Raw genomic sequence first — 22343 nt, 5'->3', positions numbered from 1 at the left:
CTGATGGGACATGTCTGGAACACCTCCCTAGGTAGGTGTCCAGGAGGCATGCGAAACAGATGCCTGAGCCACCTCAGCTGACTTCTCTTGATGTGGAGGAGCAGCGGCTCTGCGCTGAGCTCCTCCCGAGTGACAAAGCTCCCCACCCTATCTATACGTGTCTTCCCTATCTCATTTTGGACCAGAGATCTTGTCCTTTTTACCGGTCAATCTTCGTTCACTGAAAGAACAAGATCTTGGATACAAATGGATGAATTTTTTATTATCTATCTTTTTAAATTTAAATAACATTTATGTAATGTAAAGAAGCTGGTAAAATATTGTTTGGGTCTAATTAATTCAGAAAAAAAAACTGGCAAACTGCAGACAATTAGTCTTTAGTAAACTATGAAAGAGTGAAAACCTCAGCAGATGTTCTGACTCTGAATTGCTGTTGTCATTTTCCTCTTTTCTCTCAACTCCTCTCAACTATTTATTTTCAGCTTTGGGTTTGCTTTTGTACCCCTCAGTTTATAAAGCAATTTTTAGTGCTAAGAAAGGCGTTACAATGAATTATTATAATTATTATATCTTTTGAGCGTATTGCCTCATGCTTAAAAAGTCTCGGCCAAGGCCTAATGTGAGTGTTTATTTTCAGACTGTGTTATTAATGAGCTCTCTGACATCTTTATCTAGAGAAATTTGTACATCGAGACTGAACTTCCTGACAGAGCAAACCTCCTAGTGTAATGGTCTGTTATTCACTCTTAATCTACTGATTCAGACTGGCCAAGATTGCTGTCCATGTTTCCAGCATTCATTTCTAAGATAAGTCATGGTGATAGATTTGTTCATTTGCTCATGTGTTAAAGATATGCAAAAGTATTATATTATATTATATTATATTATATTATATTATATTATATTATATTATATTATATTATATTATATTATATTATATTATATTATTTATATATTGAAACAATTTCTAAGTCATATATATATATATATATATATATATATATATATATATATATTTTTTTTTTTTTTTTTTTTTTTTTTTTTTTTTTTTGCTGTTATTTTGGCTGCAAATAAATGTAAAAATTATGTTGAGCTATGTTGAGCTGAAAGGACAAGAATTTTAATTATCTTTTTTTTTTGACAGTTTTTTACTGAAAAAATACTGAAAAAATACACTATTGATCTAAAAGTTGATGTGAATAAGTTTTCACAGGATATTCAATAAGAAATTCATTATTTTATTTACCATGAACTTATTAATCAATGCAACATTAAGAAATACAGTATTACAATATTACAAAGAGTCCTAGAAAACGTTTATCATGATATTAAAAAAAAACAAAAAAAAAAAAAACAGCACAAGTGTTTTCAGGATGAAAAACTAAATGTTTCTTGAACAATTAATTAAGTATATTGGTATATTAGAATTACTTCAGAAAAAGGATAGTGACACTGAGGACTGGATTAATGATGCTGAAAATGCAGCTTTGGCAGCACGGGTATAGATTATATATATATATATCGAAATAGATAGATTAAGGTTGTTTAAATATTTATTTATAAGCCAAAATTACTGGTTTTATTGTATATTTGATTAAACTATGCCATTAAATTATTGTTTTATTTTTATTTTTTTACAAAAATTTTAATATACAGACATCACAGTAAACAGAGATTTTTTCAATATTATTTAATTACTCTAACTCTTAAGGCCATTTATATCGAAGTTGATCTTTAGCCACACCATATATTTGTGTTTCGTAACAACTAGTTTTTATGAGGTGGGTTGACCTGGAGGACCAGGACATACACACATACACTGTGGACAATTTAGCTTATATTATTTAATTACTTAATTTAATTATTTAATTAAATACTATTACAGCAACAAACACATATTTTATTTATGTACTTTCCCTAATTTCGTTTTCCTTTAATTATTAGAAAGTCAGAATACCATTGATGGTGAAGAATATTAATTTATATAAGTTTACAAGAGTTTGTCAGTGTGTTTGTTTGGTCCTCTACAGGCAAACAGAATTTTTCTGCCACTCTGCCATGTGTCACATGGTCCTAAAAGCCCCTTTGACCACTCGCATGACCGGTCAGCTCTAAAACAAAAGTGACTTTGTTCTGCAGGGAGTGAGAATGTCGTTTGTGTTCCAATTTGCAACTGGTGCCTTTCATTTCCTCAGGAAATGCAAGCTGTTTACTCATTGATACTGCATAAAGCACTTTCCCTGCCTACATATACAGTATAGTTTAAAATAGGACCATATCTTCACTTTTAAGTCAAGCCAGCCAGACATAAAATTCAGCCAGTGTTTGCTCTTCGTGCAAAATCTATGTAGGATCCCTGGGGGATTTACAAACTGCATTCTTACAGAACTACTTCACTGCCGTTAAAGTCATGAATCACGGACAAGACCATATATGAATAAAATTCCCACAAACTCTAAAAAGTCGTTTGTGATTGCCAGTTATCTAGAACAGTTTGATTAAAGTGCGGCTCAAGGACTTTTAATACAGATAAATAAATAAAAAAAACAGCTGACAGATTTTGCAAAAATGTTTTTGTTTTGTCCATAAGTGTATACGAAAAAAAGAAAATGTAAATATATTAAAATAGTTAATAAATAATTTTAATTTTGTTTCCTAGCATGCTAGTGGGATGCGGCTGGAAGGGCATCCACTGCGTAAATCAAATGCTGGAATAGTTGGCGGTTCATTGCGCTATGGCAATCACTGATCAATAAAGGACTAAGCTGAAGGAAAATAATTAAATAAAATTTTATGAATAAAGATTTGAACACGCTGACAAAAACATTTTAAACATTAATAATATCTAAAATGCCATGGGTGACGCAGTAGCGCAGTAGGTAGTGCTGTCATCTCACAGCAAGAAGGTCGCTGGTTCGAGCCTCGGCTGGGTTAGTTGGCGTTTCTGTGTGGAGTTTGCATGTTCTTCCTGTGTTTGCATGGGTTGCCTCCAATTTACCGCACCAGTCCGAAGACATGCGGTACAGGTGAATTGGGTAAGCTAAATTTTCCGTAGTGTATAAGTGTCTATGGATGTTTCCCAGAGATGGGTTGCAGCTGGAATGGCCTCCGCTACTTAAAACAGATGCTGGATAAGTTGGCGGTTCATTCCGTTGCGGCAAGCCTAGAGTAATAAAGGGACTAAGCTGAAAAGAAAAGGAATGAATGAATGAAAAAGTGGGCAACAAGGTGGTAAAGTGGGTAGCACTGTCGTCTCAGCAAGTAGGTCACTGGTTCGAGCCTTGGCCGGGTCAGTTGCCATTTCTTTGTGGAGTTTGCATGTTTTCCCCGTGTTGGCGTGGGTTTCCTCTGGGTGTTCCGGTTTCTCCCACAAGTCCAAAAACAAGCAGTACATGTGAATTGGGTAAACTAAAAATGTGCGTAGTGTATGTGTGTGAATGAGTGTTTATGGATGTTTTCCAGTGTTGGGTTGCGGCTGGAAGGGCATCCGCTGTGTAAAACATATGCTGGATTAGTTGTCGGTTCATTACTCTGTCTCGACCCCAGATTAATAAAGGGACTTAAGCCGAAAAAAAAAATTAATTAATGAAAGAATGAATTCAATAAAGTACATGTGTAAATAATCTATAAATAAAGTACTTTGTAGATACAATTAAAAAATGTAGCCTAACTTAATATAAGCAACATTTTCCAAATGAAATTTGTATATCATTCATAGACTGTTCATTAACATTATAAATCATTAGACTTTTAAGTTATGTTACAGGCTATTTAGGATTGGGGTCCCTCAAACAAATACATTTTAATCATAATTTATTACAATTAAATAAAATCTTTATAAAAAATCGCAGTACCTGCTGTATGCAGGTAAAACCGTACATTCGTATAGTTTATAACACATGGTGGCGCTATTTCACGAGTTCCACACATACCACAACACTTATTAAAGCTACGAATTCATCTTGCCCGGAGTTACGAATACTGTAAGATATTTTAACCTGTTTTCTAGTTCACTCTTGCCCATTTAGGTCACACAGGGGACTGCCCGCTAATGAAAGTCTCGGAAGTGTCACGTGACGTCACGGTGACGTTCCAGTAGGCTGGTTTATTTTCACTTCCTGTACAGTGGGACATCCCGCGGCTCAGTCGAGCTGGTCCACATCAGTCCTGCTGTCCTACTTTATACTTTTACTTCCATTTTTACGGGACGCACTGTAAACGGATGAGCTTTACTCCTGCGGCGCGTCTGTAATAATGTAACGAGCACTTCAGCTGGTCTGTCGCGGTTGCTTGTGTTATTATGGAGTGCGGAATCAGCGGCGATCAGATGTGCTGCTGATTCAGATCATCCACCCACAAACAGCGCGATCTCCATCTACTCTCACACACCACAGAGACTCAAAACATGGGCAAACACTTCGTCCGCTATTGGCTTTGGGCTCTGGTGGCTCTTTTCACCACCAAACGAGCGCCTGCTTTTAATCTTGACATCAGCAAACCCACAGTTTTCTCTGGACCTCCGGGAAGTTACTTTGGATTTTCGGTGGCTTTCTTCAACCCTGATAACAGCCAGTGAGTAGATGAAGCTGTACTTGTGTACTAAGTTAGTGAATTAACGGTCTGGTTTATTTAGCCTAAGTTGCTCGAATATTCTGAAAGAAAGTGATTCGACAAATTTAATAAGGTAAAAAAAAAGGAAAAAGAAAAACTTTCTATTGTTAGATGAGTACATGGTTTTGTGTTTTTTTTTATGTTTCAGCCATAGCATGTTTGTTTGTCATGTATGCTTGTGTTTGTATGTATTAATTTAGTTAAATGTTAAACCTTCCGTTGAAAATGAATATTTTTATCAATTTCTCAGTGAATATGGGCAATATATATTGGTGCATTTGAACAAAACAGATTTATTAAACGTATACATTTATTAAAATAATATTTAAGTTCACAGAAATCTTTATAAATGGAAAGATAATACATTTAAATTCATGCAAAGTATCGCAAATTACAAGCTACAAAATTTCAACATTTTATGTAATTTATTGTTTCTCTTGATTTTTTTTGTTGATTTTTTTAGTTTTAATAACTCTTTTCTAATAACTGATTTATTTTATCTTTGCCATGATGACAGTAAATAATATTTGACTAGATATTTTTCAAGACACTTCTATACAGCTTAAAGTGACATTTAAATGCTTAACTAGGTTAATTAGGTTAACTAGGCAGGATAGTGTAATTAGGCAAGTTGTTGTATTATGATAGTTTGTTCTGTAGACTATCGAAAAATATATATCTTAAGGGGTATATAATTTAAGGGCTAATAGTTTTGACCTTAAAAAATTAAAAACGGCTTTTATTCTAGTCGAAATAAAACAATTAAGACTTTCTCCAGAAGAAAAAAAAATATTATCAGACATACTGTGAAAATTTCCTTGCTCTGTTAAACATTATTTGGAAATTTAAAAAAAAAGAAAAAAAGATTCAAATGGGAGCTAATAATTCTAAATTTAACTGTATATGAAGTCAGAATTATTAGCCTTTTTTGATTATTATTTTTCTAACCTGCCTAATTAATCCGGTTAATCTTGAAAAATATCTAGTAAATATTATTTACTGTCATCATGGCAAAGATCAAATAAATCTGTTATAAGAGTTGAGTTATTAAAACTATTATGTTTAAAAATGTGTTGAAAAAATCTCTTAGTTAAACAGAAATTGGGTAAAAATATAAACAGGTTGGCTAATAATTTAGGGGGGCTAATAATTCTGACTTCAACTGTAAATTTGTGTATTGTTTGTGTTTTCTAATTTAAAATACTTTTAAATTTACCATGCAAGCAATTACTGCTGATAAATACAAAATTGTTTTAATTAAGTGTAATGTTGTGTTGCCTATATAATTTGCAATCTAAAAATTATAAATAATATTAATATTATTCATAAAATGTATTCTGAAACCTTTAAAATATAACACAATAAAGAAAAATATAAAAAATTAACAGATCAGGTTTTTTCCAATTCCAGGTTTTATATGGGTCAGAGACAAAAGGGGTTTTCAAGCATCATAAAAGTATTATTCTTATTTATTTGTTTGTTTCCTACATTCATTAGAATGTGTTCTGCTTTTATTATGTTCTAGAAAAAACATTGTTGCTGCATTCGTGCAAAGATGCTAATTAATTGTAAATTTAAGCATTTATACTTTGCCGTTATTTTTCAAACAACTATTAGTTTTATTAATTTATAATAATTTAAAATCTAATAAAATGTATTTTGATCATTTCTTTAGAATTTTAATAAGCACATATCAGAATTAGAATAACATTTTTCCCATAAATATATCGGTTATGCTAAATGTCAATGGCACATCAGTACACCCATGTTATTTTACACTTGATACAGCCACTTGACATTCATTTAATATGCCTTTGGTGTATGTCACTTTTGTGAAATTAATGATGGAGACATCAAAATGGAATGAGTCTTTGACCTGTATAGTTTTAGTATATGCATTAAAAACTCGTGTATTTCTTTGATTACAGATTAAACATATTGGTCGGTGCACCAAGGGCAAACACATCTGATCAAACCCCCTCTGCAGTCACAGAGAGGGGGGCTGTCTTCAGCTGTCCCTGGCAAAAAAGCGGCACATGCACACAGATTCAGTTTGACAGCACCGGTAAGATGCAGCCTTTTATTTTCAGACATCACAGTGTAATCCTTGCTCCAATCCGGCTGTTATTTAAAGCTTTTCCTTTATATTGATTCGCGTTGCATGCTAGTGAGGTTTATTATAGGACCTTTTGAGTTGCCTGCAGCCTTTTAATGATTTATTGGGTCATGTATCAGCTTTGCTCTAAATATTTTCAATAGGTGGAGGGAAAATAACAGGAGAGGGAGACTGGAATGGTTTCAAGGCTCGTCCAGGATTATGCGATTGTTGTTGCAGAGTGTTTTGATTCAGATGCTTGGCAATGACCTGCGACAGACAAGGGGGGTTTCATTCATAAAGTTAATGCGCTGGCCTACTAACAAGATTGCTTAATCTACATAAACAGTCTTCAGACTTACAGGACTTTGTTCAGCCCTAAATTGCGAAGAGGTAAATGTATGCGCAAGTGTTTTTGTGCCAGATCTCATTGGCATTCAGAAGTGGTTATAGTGGACTAGTCTGGCCGGATTTACCCTGTCAGCCAAGCTGGATTGCTTCAAGAGAATCTATCAGACAAACAAAAAGGTCTTCATTTGGATTATCTCAGTGTGTTTGGAGTTCTCACCAACAACTGTCCTTCCGCAATTAAAGGGGTAGTTCACCCAAAAATGATCATTTTGACATTGTTTACTTGCCCTCCACTTGATTTTCTCACCTCACCCACACAACAAAAATGTTTTAATGAGTAATTATTTAATAATTATTTGTGTTTATTTAGTTATATTTAACATCAGGCTAATTCCTATTTGATTTTTGATGAATTAACTTAGGGAAATGAACGCATTTATTAATGCACCTTTTACGTACCAAACCAAATGGCATAAAAAAATAATAATAAATAAATTACAATTTATGTTTAGTAAATAATTTTATTTTATTTATTTATCTGTATGTTTTTCTATCCATACAGATCAAATTAAATTAGACCCAAATGCCAAATTATCTTTTGCAAATATTATTTGTTTGTTTGTTTGTTTTAAAATGCCAAACCAATTAGAATTTGGTTAATGTTTTGGCATTTTTTTTGCTTGTTTGTGTATTTATCTGTAATAGGGTTGTCACGATAGCATTAATTCACGTTACGATACTATACCAGCTAAAGTATCATGATACCAAGTAGTATTGCGATACTGTAACTCAAATCTGTGAAATAAAGAAAGTTGTCAGAAATGCTTTATTTTTGTTATAATAGGCCAACTTGATTTGAATTTAGAATTCCCTTATTATTGAAAAAAAGTATTTACACATTGCTTCACCTAAAATGCATTAGTTCTTTTTGTTTATTTTGTAGATATCTGACCAACAAAAAAAATCATTAAAATAAAGATACAAATTATACAGAATGAAATTCGTTACAAAAAAAAGCATTTTTCCAATAAAATTAGGATTAATAAAGTGGTCAAAAAAAGTGGTCAAAAGTGTTTTTTTTGTGTTATCAGTATCTTTTTATTTAAGTGATCGTTGTGGTTTGCATAGCTACTAAATCATATTAACAGGAACAGAAATGAACTGATATAGATGTGCGTTCGAACTGAAGCGTCAGAAAATGTGCAATAGGCTAAAGGTGTGAATTCTACACAGTTTTGCAACCTTAAAAGGTATTCAAAAAAAGACTAATTAAATAAAATGGTCTATTGTTGCACAAACGTGTGAGCATTTTAGCGACTTTCCCACATGCAGCATTATCTATTGTAGATACTTGTGTTTACAAAGTACAGAGGCACCACCAGTATTTTAGAGCCATACTATCGAGATACTTCCATAGAACCGGTAGACTGCAAGTGGTGCTCGCTGCAGAGCCATTTGGGCGAGCTGAGCTCCAGCGAGGGGGAGCTTGAGCTTGAGCTCCACCCTTTTTGTGCTTCTTCTACGAGTGATGTCACAGGGGGTAGGGTTAGGGGTGGGGTTGGTGTACGCATTAAAACAGCTTACAGGAGGCAGAACGAGAGCTCATGCTCCCCCTCGCTGGAGCTCAGCTCTGCTCAAATGGCTCTGCAGCGAGCACCCTCTCGTAAACTGTGCAATCATAATCTGTAATATTAAACCTATTTCATTAATGACAAAATTTTAATGGCAAATTAACTTGGTTAAATCAATGAATAGGTATGCTTATTTATATTAAATACCAAACTAACTTTAAGATAAAAGTACTCAATTTACATAAGTAAATATCTTTTTATTTTCCAATGATTTCTTTTTGTTCCCCCTTGTATTTTCTTTAATTTTTTTTAACTGCTCTTAATGCGGTAGTGATTTATAAAATATTTGTAACTTAACCATCACTGTGGCAGGAAAGAAGCTTAAACATTCCTTTGTTGAGTAACTCCCAAAGCATAACTGTGATCCTGACATGTTTTCACAGAGAAAGACGTGCCTTTACAGTGACGTTCTACATGCTGGATGACCTGCTTTATTATTGAGGAGCAAGCCGAGTGTAGATTAGACGATTAGACAGAAATGTCAGGGGTTTGAGGAAGATAACAGTATAGAACCACACTCACGCTGAACTAATACAGCATTCTTACACAACTGTGTTTCAAGTGGGCTCCTGTATTCTGCCAACTCCCTTTTGTGTTGCTTCACAGTAATTAAGAGTTTAATTCTAGTAAATCCTGGGTTTTGTTGACCAGCTTGCATGACTGAGTTGACCAGGAGCTACATTTGGAAATTCCCAACTCAGTAGCACAGACAGATGAACAGCTGGGTTTCCTGAGGCTGAGACTGTGGCTTAGATGAACCAAGGCCACTGGGAGGGAGTATCTTCTTGGCTGAGTGTGTATGTGAAGGATCAAGGCAGTAGCAAGAAAACGCTCAAGGGAAAAGTGTAGAGTTAGAATTGAACAAATCAACATTGCAAAATATTTTTGTTCCTTTTGAATCCTAAATCAAGCATAGAACTAAAGAGTTCATGATTCAAACTTTTTAATTAATGTTGCCAGATCTTGCCAGAAAATGCAGTAAAACAATAACATGCCCATTATAAACCTAAATAATTCCAAATACTTTATTTTAGGATTTTTTTCAAAGTATCGAAGTACTGCTGTAAACCTACACTGTAAAAACAATCCATAATTTTGAATCCGTCACCCTAGCTGCTGGAAATAAACCGTAAAATTGCAGATTGTTTTTACAGTGTAGTGCTATAAAAGGATAAGTGAACTTGTCAACACTGCAATAGCATGTTTTGTACATCCTTCCTGATATTAAAAGTATGTAACAAATGTCGTCTGTGTTTTTAGTTCAAATTACAGAACATAGTAGTAGTAATTTGATGCTTAAATATTTAATTGGTCTTCAATTTCGGCAGCGAATTTTCCATGTACACATTAAACAGTATGTTGGATGATTTACTTCAGTCATCAGGCTTGTGTGTACTAGTTAAATGAAACTAAAATCGTAACACAAAATGGTCACACTAAGTCAACTAAGTGTGCATTTATTTGCAAAGTTTCCTATAGTGAGTTAAATGTCTGTTAAAGGAGCAGCGTCAACAGATATGAATCAGACTGACTACTTATACTCAAATGGACCATCAAAATAAAGTGTTACCCACAAAAATAATTTAGATACAAAAAAAAAGTTATTTAGCCAAGAAAGTGCTTCTGTAATTCCTTTATTTAAAATAAAACCTGAAAAAAAAAACTAATTAAAAAATCATTAAGACTCTGTAGACAATATACAATTAAATTAATTGATATAATTTTATAATCAAAATGAAAACACAGTCTAAAAACAAATTCAAACTCCAGAATCATTAGTTATCAGCTCTGGTTCTTGAGAGCTGCAGTCTTGCTTAGTTTAGCTCCAGACAAGCCATAACAAGCTAGTCAAGGTCTGAGTGGGTAGGAAGATACAAGCTGGCGAGTTTTTAACAAGGTTGGATCAAAACCATGTGGAGCTGTGGCTTTTCAGGACCTGAATTTCTCACTATTATCTCAGTTAACAAAAAGATTAAACGTGTATATTTAAAATGTTTCCATAAATAAATTCACACACATTTCACTCAAAATTAGCACAGAAAAATGTCAGAATTGCAGTGTAGACTTTGGGACTTAAGTATTATTATTTTCACAGAATTCTGCTTGCTTATACATATGCATATTTTTATTACAGCTTAAAATGACATGTGGTTGAGGAAAACATATACAGGTTTATTCAGAACATTGTTAAGTGTTTCCAAACATATTTTAGTTCCCCTCTATGCAACACTTTCTTTAAAGAACACTCCACTTTTTTTTAGCAAATGAGCTCATTTTGCAAGACCCCTAGAGTCAGGCAGTTAAGTTTTGACATTTTTAATCCATAAGACGATCTTCTGATCTGGCAGAAATATAGTTAGGAAATATTATGGCCCATTTCCACTGAGTGGTACAGTGTGGTACGGGTCACCTATTTCAGGCTTGTGTTTCCACTGCTAAAAGGGTACCAATGGTGCTCTTTTGGTGGGAGTGGTATGACAAAAAGTTTCAGTCAACGTCATTTTCACTCGAGAAAATTACAGTACAGCTGTACGGGTCGTTCACATTTCATATGAGAAGCACTGCTCACAAAACAGTTGCTTCATACACATAAATACTTCTGTATAAATGTTTATTACTAACCTTTCTATGAACAGGATTTGAATATACCTGCAGATCAATGACAGTGCGAAATAGCCTACTGTAACGTCTGCAATTATAAAAAATAAATAAATAAATGCAACATACATGAACACATACAGACTCTTACGGTCTCCGATATATTACTAATTACAGATAAACTACACACAGCATACATTTAGTCCTTATTTAGGTTTAAAAACAACACAAAATTTAGCCCACAGTGAGTGCAAACCTCTCATCTGTGTCTTTAATCTTCAGCAGCACGTGTAACCTCTTGTTAGAAAGTAGTTCTGTCATTCCGAGTTCATAATAGTCCAAAAGGTGACAATAATAGTTAAAAATGGCAGTTTGTTCATCTATTATGTTGCATTGCTGGGGACTATGTTCAGGCTCTGGCTAACATCATTGCGCCTGCTGCAACCGTGGTACGGCAACAAAGTTCCTTTATTATTACATCGAATTGAAACTCCTACTAGCCTTATCAGCCTAGAAAATAGAAACTTCCTTTTCCAGTGGTCTTGGAACACGATGTGGCAGCAGAAGTGTCAAGCTTTAGATAGAAAATTGTCAACTTTTATTTATTAAATTGTTTTTTGGTCGAGATGCTAATGGTCTCATACGATTCAATGATTTAAAGGGCACATAGTTTACCACTTTTTTATGATTTAATATTCATTTTATGGTTATTCTGAGTGTGCCAGTTTAGGTTCAGTTCAACACACAGTTCAGATGTTTTTATTATAATGTGTTAAAAAGTGTCATGTTGGGGGCGTTTACACAGTTTACTGTTTTAGGGGCGTGTTGCTTCACAGTTTCGGCTTCCCATCCAACGTAACAAGGGGGCGGAGCCAAGAGCTCCCACGCTTTGTGTTTGCAACAGACAGGCTGACAGACAGAGAGAGAAGCTAAGCTAAGCTAAGCTAGGATGAGCATTCAGCCATACATGTTCGACCCAGACACAGACCAAGCAGAGAGTACAAAATCATTTGTGTCTTTGTATGGTCACGGTGTACAAGTGCTGAGCTTGTACAACGAGACTAATAATCACACACACTGAATTAACTTTGACTGAGGCACCGAATGCGCCACGACACGGCACACCAGACACTCAGTGACGCGGCAGAAACATGAAGTGAACAGAAACACTGAAAATGGTGGATGTGCAACAAGAAACTGAGGATATGATCGTGACACGAGGCTGTCAATCAATATTGGTGGGTGGGGGGCACTCTCCTACATAAAGTTGCGGTCGGTCTGAAAACCGCTCCAATTGGTCCACCATTTTTATGTTGTTAAATAATAAAAAAAAAAGAACTGTGTGTGTTTATATCACCCCAATATGACGGTCTATACACTATACCTGTTTGTCCAAACAACTTGAAAAGTAGATTTTTCACCATAGGTGCCCTTTAAACTGAACTTCTACTCTGAAAACTGGACCAAAAAAGTTTCAGTTTACTAGAACGTCTATATTAAGCTGCTTTGACACATTCTACAAAAGCGCTTTAGAAATAAAGATGAATTGAATTGAATAACAGTTGGGGTGTTGTAAAATGAGAGCCTATTTTCAAAAAACATGAAGTGTTCCTTTTAAATTGAAATTCAGTATTGTCATATTCACTTTGGGCCTATAACTATAACTTTTATTAATGTCTCTGCAAGGTTTTAAGTTCATTGTGCTTGTTAACAGCAGGAAAGATTATATGTTTGATTCTAGCTTACCATGAATAGATTCAGCTGTCAGTTTTCATGACCTTGGATTGAACTCTGCATGGTTGGTTCTTGTGATGTGCTGCAATCTCCCATCCTCTTCATATCAGCTCATCTTTTTGTTCTTTTTGATCAAACTCTGATGCTTGTGTCAAGTCAGAGCTTTTGAAATCTGCTTTAATTAGAGGCACACTCTTTGGATGTGGTTTTTAATGAGTGGAAGAGCAGTGTAGTACACTAGAAAGAATACAATGACAGGTTGATGAATCAGTATTTGCTGACAAACTTATATTTCTGTCTGCTTCAGTTCCCTGTTCTCACTTCCTCTTGTTTTTTCCCCGTCACAGATGACAGAAAGCATTCCAATGGACAGCAAATGGAGTTTAAGTCAAATCAATGGTTTGGTGCCACTGTGCGTTCCTCTGGGGACCAAATTCTGGTGAGTCTGCATGTATAGGGTGGAAAAAAAAGAAATGCAACCTGAATAAAAACATCTGCAATATTGACACTTCTTTATATTGGGGAAAGTATATATATTTTTATTAAGACATTTTCTATATATCCTAATAAAATCAAACATGGCTTTATATTTTCCAGTAAGTACACGCACATATATACTATACATACACTGTAAAAATACCCATTTTATAGTAGTATTTCTGTATGCCGTCTGCATTTTGTGATTTGCGAGTGTTTTCTGTTTTTGTAAAGTTATGAATTGCATTATGGGACCTTGATCTCTGCTCTATTTCAACTCTGCAGACTTTAATTGACATTTTAGTATTTGAAATACAATATTGTATAAGAAATTGTAATATAAATAGATACATCTGTAAAATAATAGTAAAAGGAACTGGGTGCTTATTACCTGGTTTTTGTAGCAAAATTCACCAATATACACAATATATCGCTTTGTACTATTAAAAATGTCAATAAAAGTCACTTTTTCAAATTAAAAGTTGTTGAAGGAAAGATCAAGATCCAATAATGGAATTCAAAGCATAAAAAAAGAAAAACAAGAATAACTGCTAATTTATGGATATTTTGTTTTAAAGTTCATATTTTAACTACCTACAGTTGAGTCAGAATTATTAGCTCGTTGTTGAATGAAAAAAAAAAATCCTAAATGATGTTTAACAGCATGGAAATTTTCACAGTATGTCTGATAATATTTTTTCTTTTGGAGAAAGTCTTATTTGTTTCATTTTGGCTAGAATTTAAAAAAAAAAAAAAAAAAAAAAAAAAAAAAAAAAATATATATATATATATATATATATATATATATATATATATATATATTTATTTATTTTATTTTAAATTTTTTTTTTAAAAGCCATTTTAAGGTCAATATTATTAATATTTTTTCTTTTGGAGAAAGTCTTATTTGTTTCATTTTGGCTAGAATAAAAAATAAATATATATATATATATATATATATATATATATATATATATATATATATATATATATATATATATATATATATATATATTTATATATATTTTTTTATTTTATTATTATTTTTTTTTTCAAAAGCCATTTTAAGGTCAATATTATTAGCCCGTTTAAGCTATATATATTTTTTCGATAGTCAACAGAACAAACCAGATATTAGAAATGAGTTAGTAAAAATATTATGTTTAGAAATGTGTTTAAAAAAAAAAAAAAAAAACATTCTTTCTGTTAAACAGAAATCGGGGGGGGGGGAAAAAAGCAGGGGGGCTAATAATTCTGACTTACACTGTATATATTGGTTTGCTTGCTTTTATGCAGCTGTTATAAGTTAATGGCTATAAATGTCTAAATTAATTACTTGCTGCTGTATAGTTTCTAGTTCTTTTCAGCTTTTTGTTTTTTTAATTTCTGTATGGAAAAAGTTCAAATTGGCAATAGTTAAATTGTGATTTGACATCGTTCAGCGAAGACAAAAAATTCTCTCCTCTACTATATTTCAATTAAAATGTATAAATGAATAAGTGATCATATTAGATTTGGGATGTCTTAAAGCCTTAAATTCACTGAAATATTGTGTTTTAGGTCTTTAATAATTTCAAACTGCTTAACATGTAACACTAGTCCATTCTCATTATATATATATATATATATATATATATATATATATATATATATATATATATATATATATATATATATATTTTTTTTTTTTTTTTTTAACTCCATGGTGTAGTAGTTGTTTAACTAGTTCTTCAATTGTCAAAATATAATTTGCTGTATTGTTACTACAAATGAGACCAACATTGTGATATAGGTCTTAAATTTCATTCATAATTGACTAAAAAAGGTCTTAAGCCTTTAACTGCACCACCAAGAAAAATATTATTGAATTACATAGTTTTAACACATACTATAATTTCTAAATTATCCACCTGTACCTAAATGGGTTGTATGTCAGTTTATGGTGAAAATCTCAAAATTAATATATACCATAAAAAATCTGAGAATATAAGGTGTAAGGCCAAGTTATTCAAAAAAACGCAATCAAAATGAAATAATGTTTAATACTAATTCATCTTTAATTTTTGAAGTAAGCCATAAAATATTTCAAATTCTCATTTAACATGTTTTCTTTCCAAAATCAAGTGTTGTAGTGCAACAGGATTATGTTTGTTTGATTGTTTTTGTAAACCAGAAATGCTGTGTAATGTAAACCATTCTTTAAAAGCCTTTTACACTCATTATTTAAAACAGTTGAAATATGGCCAACCATTTGGTAGAGCAGGCAGTTAAAGGGTTAAAAAGTCTTAAATTTGATTTGGTGAAATCCACAGAAAAATTGCTGATAAAATATATGAGCAATGGGTATGAAATGATGCTTAACAAAAGCTGATTTACAGAAAGAACATGATTAAAATCCCCATACAGATCTGCACATTGTCTTTTTGTCTCTCTCTTTTTTAAGGCGTGTGCACCTCTCTACCAGTGGAGCACATATGGATTTTCAGAAAGAGAGCCTGTCGGGACATGTTACCTGAAGAAAGGCAATAACATTGTGGAATATTCACCCTGCCGCTCTAGTATGTACTTGATCACACCTCAGGCATGTCCTTATTGGGTCATGTCTAATAACCTTCCTCAGAAATGCCTTAAGTGAGATTTGTGGTATAACACGCGCATGTTTTAAAGGCATGTTCGAGCTTCTAAATTTTTCCTCAGTCGTTGTGGCAGTAAGCTGTCATATAGCTAAGACTCTTCCCCTTGTTTAAAATTTGCCTTAAAGTTTCCTACCTTTTTTAAAGTTGAGACTTCCTTAAAACTATTTCTATTTCGGTTGTAGATTTATGAATAACTCACTTTTTTTATTTCCTTCAGAGTCAAACTCACCTGAGGGGCAAGGATTCTGTCAAGCAGGCTTCAGTGCTGACTTTGTAAAGGTATTTTTTTTTTTAATCAAGGACAAACTTTTTTTTTGGATGTTTATTAATTTGTTTCTGTTATCATATTTTCTGGAAAATATGTCACACGGCACTATATGTTTTACAAAAAAAAAAAAAACTAAACAAAAAGCAGGTGTCACCATTTATAATTTATTTCAGAATAGTATAACATATTGTACCAGCAGTGATTTAAAAAAAAAAAAAAAACTTTTATTTTTATATATATATATATATATATATATATATATATATATATATATATATATATATATATATATATATATATATATATATATATATATATATATATATATATATATATATATTATTATTATTTTACATTTTAATTCCCTCTGCTTCATATACAAATACTTACGGATTTTAAAACAGAAAAAGAAATTAAAATTTAGGAAAGTAAAGAAAACAGAAATTGTAGTCGTGTTTAGGGCTGCACGGTATTGTAAAAATCTGATATTGTGATATTTTATTTTTCTGTAATAAATATTGCAGTATAAAAACAGGAGATAGTTTGAATAGCATTTGATGGCTTTCTTGGCGGTCCAACAGTATCCAGGCACAGAAATTAAATAATCGGTGTGCAGAAAAAGTATTTCTTACGTCATTTGTCTTGTCTCTAGTCCAAATATCAAAATGTTTTTTAGAGCAAATAAAAATATTGTTTTGTTTTCACCGTCAGAAGTAAGTCAAAATTAAGAGGTTTTCCTTAAAACAAGCTAAATTATCTGCCAGTGGGCTAAGTAATAAACAATCTTGTTTTTGCTTTGAAGTGTAGATATTTGGACTAGAAACAAGACTAAAATAATAAGAAAACATTTTTTTTACAAATCAAATAAATTCTATATAAATACAGTGATTAAATACAATTCTGTAGCCCCTGATCAACTATAATTCAGACTCAACATTGCATATATTTGTGATGTGACTATTGCGGATGCGCACATTGTGATATCAATGCTAAAACGACATATTGTGCAGTCCTAGTGGTGTTTGTTGTAAATGGGTATTATTATAATGTATAAAAATATAAATTAATATAATTAAAATCCATAAAATGTATATTAATGCTTTCTTATAATTAATGACATTATATCAATCACTTTGGATTATAAGTTGCATACTTGGTCTGTACAATATTGGAAAAATCTGTTATTGCGATATTTTCTTTTTCGGCAGTATATATTGCGATGCGAATACAGTTTCACCAGATGGTTTGAATCGAATTAAAGTCTTTTTGGAGAGTCTAATTAGGGCTGTCACGATATGCATTTGTTTTTGTTGTTCGATATATTCCACCAAAATATATTGCGATAAATAATATTATTGTCATTTTTATCATGATGCAAGTACACTCTTCCAAAAACACATCGTATTTTATTCTCAAGAATATTTAATTATTTATTGCATTAATTTAAAACCCATGTCCTAAACAAATAAATAATAATAAATGTGAACAAAAAAGTGCAAGGTAAAAAGTAACAGAGGCTACGATATCTGCTAGCAGATCTGTTTTTAGCTGTCAGACACCCTCATGAAAATACACTAAAGTCATTTATAGTAAATGCTGTAGTATTTTTTTGACCATACTGACAGATACCTCCAGTAGAGATAGAGATGTTGCTCAATCAGCTACAATGTTGCTAGAAATGGTTTTATGTGCAATCTATATTGCATTGACAAAAATGATTGAGGTCATGTCCGTGTGTTCTGTGATAAGTCAATATACTGAACTGATTATTGTGACAGGCCAAAGTCAAATAGTATTCAGGTACAGAAATTGAGTAATCACAATGCAAAAAAACAAAAAAAACAATGCTTAAGTATTTATTATTTTTTATGATTTATTTATACATACATTTTTAAATAAAGTTAAAAATATTTGGTTTTTACTTTCAGAAGTAATAGTTCAAAATTAAGTTACACATTGAACAAGTAAAACAATCTTGGTTAAGTAAAGAGCAATTTCAGCATTATGGACGTGACATTTGCAGCAAAAATTCAACACATAAATTCACAAAGAAAGTATATGTTAACATTATATTAAAACGTCTGTTTATATTTTCTAAAACAACTAGTGACGTAGTTGTGGGAGCAGAAAAAATATCGATCTGTAAACTTTTTTTTTTTACTGTTTTAAATAAGTAAAATAAACAAGCGTTATGGACGTGCCAAAAAAAGTCTGCGAGTTTACAGTATCCAACATACTCTGTAGAAATTCTGTGAGTTAAACTGCACAACAAGAAATAATGCCATTCAAAAGGATAAGAGTTGGCTCTCTATAGAACAAAAATAACAGATTTTATTTATTTTTTTATACATTTTTGCATTTAAGAGCTTTGTTATGACACTTGTGTGACTTTAGTAAATCAAAAGTAATTGTTTGAAAACATTTTTTTGTCAATAAGTTTTATTGATGACAGATTCATAATAATAAATAAAGACCCCACCCACATAACAAGCCAACTTGTTTACAAAAGCCTGTTTGAACAACAAAGTATGATGACGAAGAATATTAAAACATTACAGAAATGATGCATTATTCCATAAGGTTTTTGACAGGTAACAGATAAAAGGATTCCAAATTTTGTCAAGTTGTCTTTTCAGTTAGTATCTAATTCACTCAAAATGTAACAATAATTTCCCCAAGCCACAGTTTACATGTAGGGGATTTCTTTTTCCCCAAAACAGTAGCAGTAGCTTTGTAACAGTAGTTAAACAGTATGCGAGCAATCAAAGACAATAGAATACACAAGACACGTCACTCGTATCTTTTTGAATGGGGAAAGGTGGAACTCTCAATATAGTGAATAAAGCCCTGCCTAATAGTACTGGAGCCAATCATCGATCGCTATATGGTTAAAAAAAGCCCGCCTTCTAGTACATGAGCCAATCATCGATCGTCATAGACTGATGAAACCCTTGGGGGAGGGGCTCAGACTAAAAGTGAGTTTCTGCAGATTTTGTGTGATTTGGGCGTTTAGAAATAAAACTAAAGAAACAGTGGTTGTTCAATTTTATTGGGGATTCCTAATATGATAATAATACTAATAATTCCTAATAATACTGCGTTTCAAAGATGGCCACCGAGTAAAATGACTTGCGAGATGAATTGGAGATATTTATGTTGTGTATTTTATAACAAATGCGTTTGTTCCGAGAATCCCAGAATTAAAAGCATTGGGTCTGGTCGTAGTTGCAACTTCAACATCTCGGAAAGCGCTTCAAAAATTCCATTACAATAATTCTGTTTCTTAGAACAAAAAATAAAACTGCAAGGTACTGCATCTGATGAATTACATTTGTCGCAAAGTGGTGAAATACATTTTTGAGTATTTTTACAGGACTGTAGTATACAAGACTACACAAACTTATAAAGGGTTTTGCTATTTTGGTTGAAAACTTTTTTATTCATTGCAGTGTTAAAGAGCCATGACACCCCCCACATTCGGTTAAAGTCTACTTCAGAATTTTTTCAAAAGATGCATGATTAATGGCCAGCAGGGGAGAAGGGGAGCAAACAACTGTTGTTGTCAGTTAGCTCACAAAATGAGACACAAACTTTATATTATGTTTATAGTTCACAAAGTTAAAATGCAAAGAAATAAACATTAATTTAATGCCCTGCTACATTTATAATTCGTAATTTCGTAAACACATAACCACAATTTATATAATTATAAAGATAAGTGTGTTCATGTAAACACTATAAATGAGGATTCTCCCTCAATCCCGGGTCTAAATTATAGATCTGAATGCAGACTCAGTGCAGCAGGTCTCCTGACCTGCCTATTTTAACCATTAGCCCTGCTGTTAATATAGAGGATTTAGGTAATGTCTGAATGTGAACGAACTCCTGATAAAAGTCAACGTCCGCCATTCTTTGATTCTTGCACTGCTCTCCCGACAAAAATGCTTGCAGCACACACACAGCTTTGCTGTATGATCGGCCCTGACAAGATTGCGGGGAAAAACATGCAACAAACCTCGTGGATCATGGAAACAAACACATACAAGCCTTCATGAACGGCTACTGCGTGCCGTGGGTCCGTGTCTCACAACTTGCTTAAAACTGGCAGGTCTGCCTTGCCTTCGGAAAGCACGTGCTCTCATGAATAATGAAGCAGCCGGCTCTTCTCATAGGATAAGAAAACTCCGTTATGAATAATAATGAGAAACCGACGCGTCATCATTGCACTTGTTGTACTGCGCTACGTCGCCGATTTTGATCCCGCCCCAAAAATCATTTTAAACCCGGAAGCTGAAATTAGCTGACAAAAGCTCAAAATTATCCAGGTTTCCCCACAATTAAAGCTGACAGGTGCTAACATTGTCTTAACTGATGCTCAACACACACAAATCTGTTAATATAAAAAAAAAAGTTCTCCAGTGTGTCCTGAACCTTTAACATTTGAATGGAATTGCTCTAAAATAATCTTGCTTTCATTTTAAAACTTAGATTTTTTTAGACAAGAAACAAGACAAAAATTCTTAGATATAATTTAGACTCAACATGGCATATTCTGCGATGTGATTATAGCGAATGCGAACATTTGCAATTTTGATACTAAACCTATGTTTGAGAAAACCGATAGCAACAAACCATTTAAGTTCAAAAACTAATCCTAATGAGTACTGTGAACTTAATCCGTTTGAGTAAACAAAGCAATTTGAAAACAATAAATGAAGAGAACTCAAACCAACTAAGTACTGAAAAATCCAATAAGTTAAGGCCACTCAAACCTTTTGAGGAAACCGATTGATACAAACCATTAAATTAAAAAAAAAATGCTAATGAGTATTGTGAACTTAATTCATTTCAATTTAAGTAATGAGTTATTTAATTAACTCATTACCTTCAACACTGACTTCAAAACTCTTTTCAAATGAGTTGAATTTACTTTCAGTCAATTTCAAGTTAACTACACTCACTTTCTTTGATAAAGCTGACTGTTGGGTTTTACAGTGTGTTGCATACTTTTTAAGAAGCTAAAAAAAGATGCCAGAAAATACAGTCCTTTTCATATTACCCTCAACGCATTAGGATTGTTGCCTGTTTTTCATTACCTTCCTTTAAATATAAATCCAATTCACATTAAGTGCCACCATAAATGTGGTTCTATCGTTTTAAACTCAACCACTTATCAGCCACTCTTGTCCAAACTTGTACCAAAATATGTTTTTTATGTCTCCTCTAGAAGAATCGGGTTGTTATTGGAGGACCAGGAAGCTTTTATTGGCAAGGTAAACAGTTTTCATTTTATTATCCCTCCGTGAATTTGACACTGAACGGCATAATAGGGAAAAAAGAGGAAACAACAATGTGCTTTGTCAGGAGTTTTTGTGACTCACAGAATGTATGTTGTGTCTTGCTTACAGGGCAAGCGCAGAAATAGCTTAAACACAAAACAGGCCAGTGAATGTTTGCACCACATCAGCGGTACTTGTTTAAATTCGCAAATGTGTCCCGCCTGTCAGTAAATAATGCAGAATCATATGCTGTGTCTCGCAGTGGAGATGAGTCTGCGGTTTCATTCAAATTTGTTGCTCTGTGTGATGTTCAAATGCTTGTTTACTGAGTCGTTGTTATGATCTCATTGGGTGGGGTTACGTTAGGATTTATGCCCAGAAAAGGCATTTAATCTCAAACACATCATTAATTTCATGACCTAAAGTCATCTTTTTTTTTAACCATTTTTTTTTTCTCATAAAATAGTTTTTTTTCTGCTGAGTGTCTTTTTTTCCGAGCAGTATGATAATTATACACCCTGCTGAGGGGAAAATGCTTTCAGAAATGTGAATGTAATGGTGTGATTTGATAGCAACTTTGTTTAGACGTTAAGTTAGCCTTCAGTTTGGTGTTTGTACATTAGGAATTATTACAATTTTAATTTTTTTGCAATATAGAGACTG

At 32.9% G+C, this 22343-nt stretch overlaps 1 protein-coding gene across 1 annotated transcript in view; it reads left to right on the top strand.

Moving 5' to 3' along the window:
* Nucleotides 1-4182: 4182 nt before the first annotated feature.
* The window catches only part of itgav (integrin, alpha V), a 58716-nt gene continuing 40555 nt past the window's right edge, over nt 4183-22343 (top strand). Inside the window, 6 exon segments of the mRNA NM_001033721.1 lie at nt 4183-4572; nt 6540-6676; nt 13368-13459; nt 15941-16055; nt 16351-16412; nt 21629-21674. Coding sequence (NP_001028893.1) covers nt 4406-4572; nt 6540-6676; nt 13368-13459; nt 15941-16055; nt 16351-16412; nt 21629-21674 — 619 coding nt within the window. The 5' untranslated portion in view covers nt 4183-4405.

Source organism: Danio rerio, chromosome 9 (assembly GCF_049306965.1).
Source record: "Danio rerio strain Tuebingen ecotype United States chromosome 9, GRCz12tu, whole genome shotgun sequence".
In the NCBI taxonomy this organism is placed as follows: Eukaryota; Metazoa; Chordata; class Actinopteri; order Cypriniformes; family Danionidae; genus Danio; species Danio rerio.
This window is presented reverse-complemented; position numbering and strand designations above follow the sequence as displayed.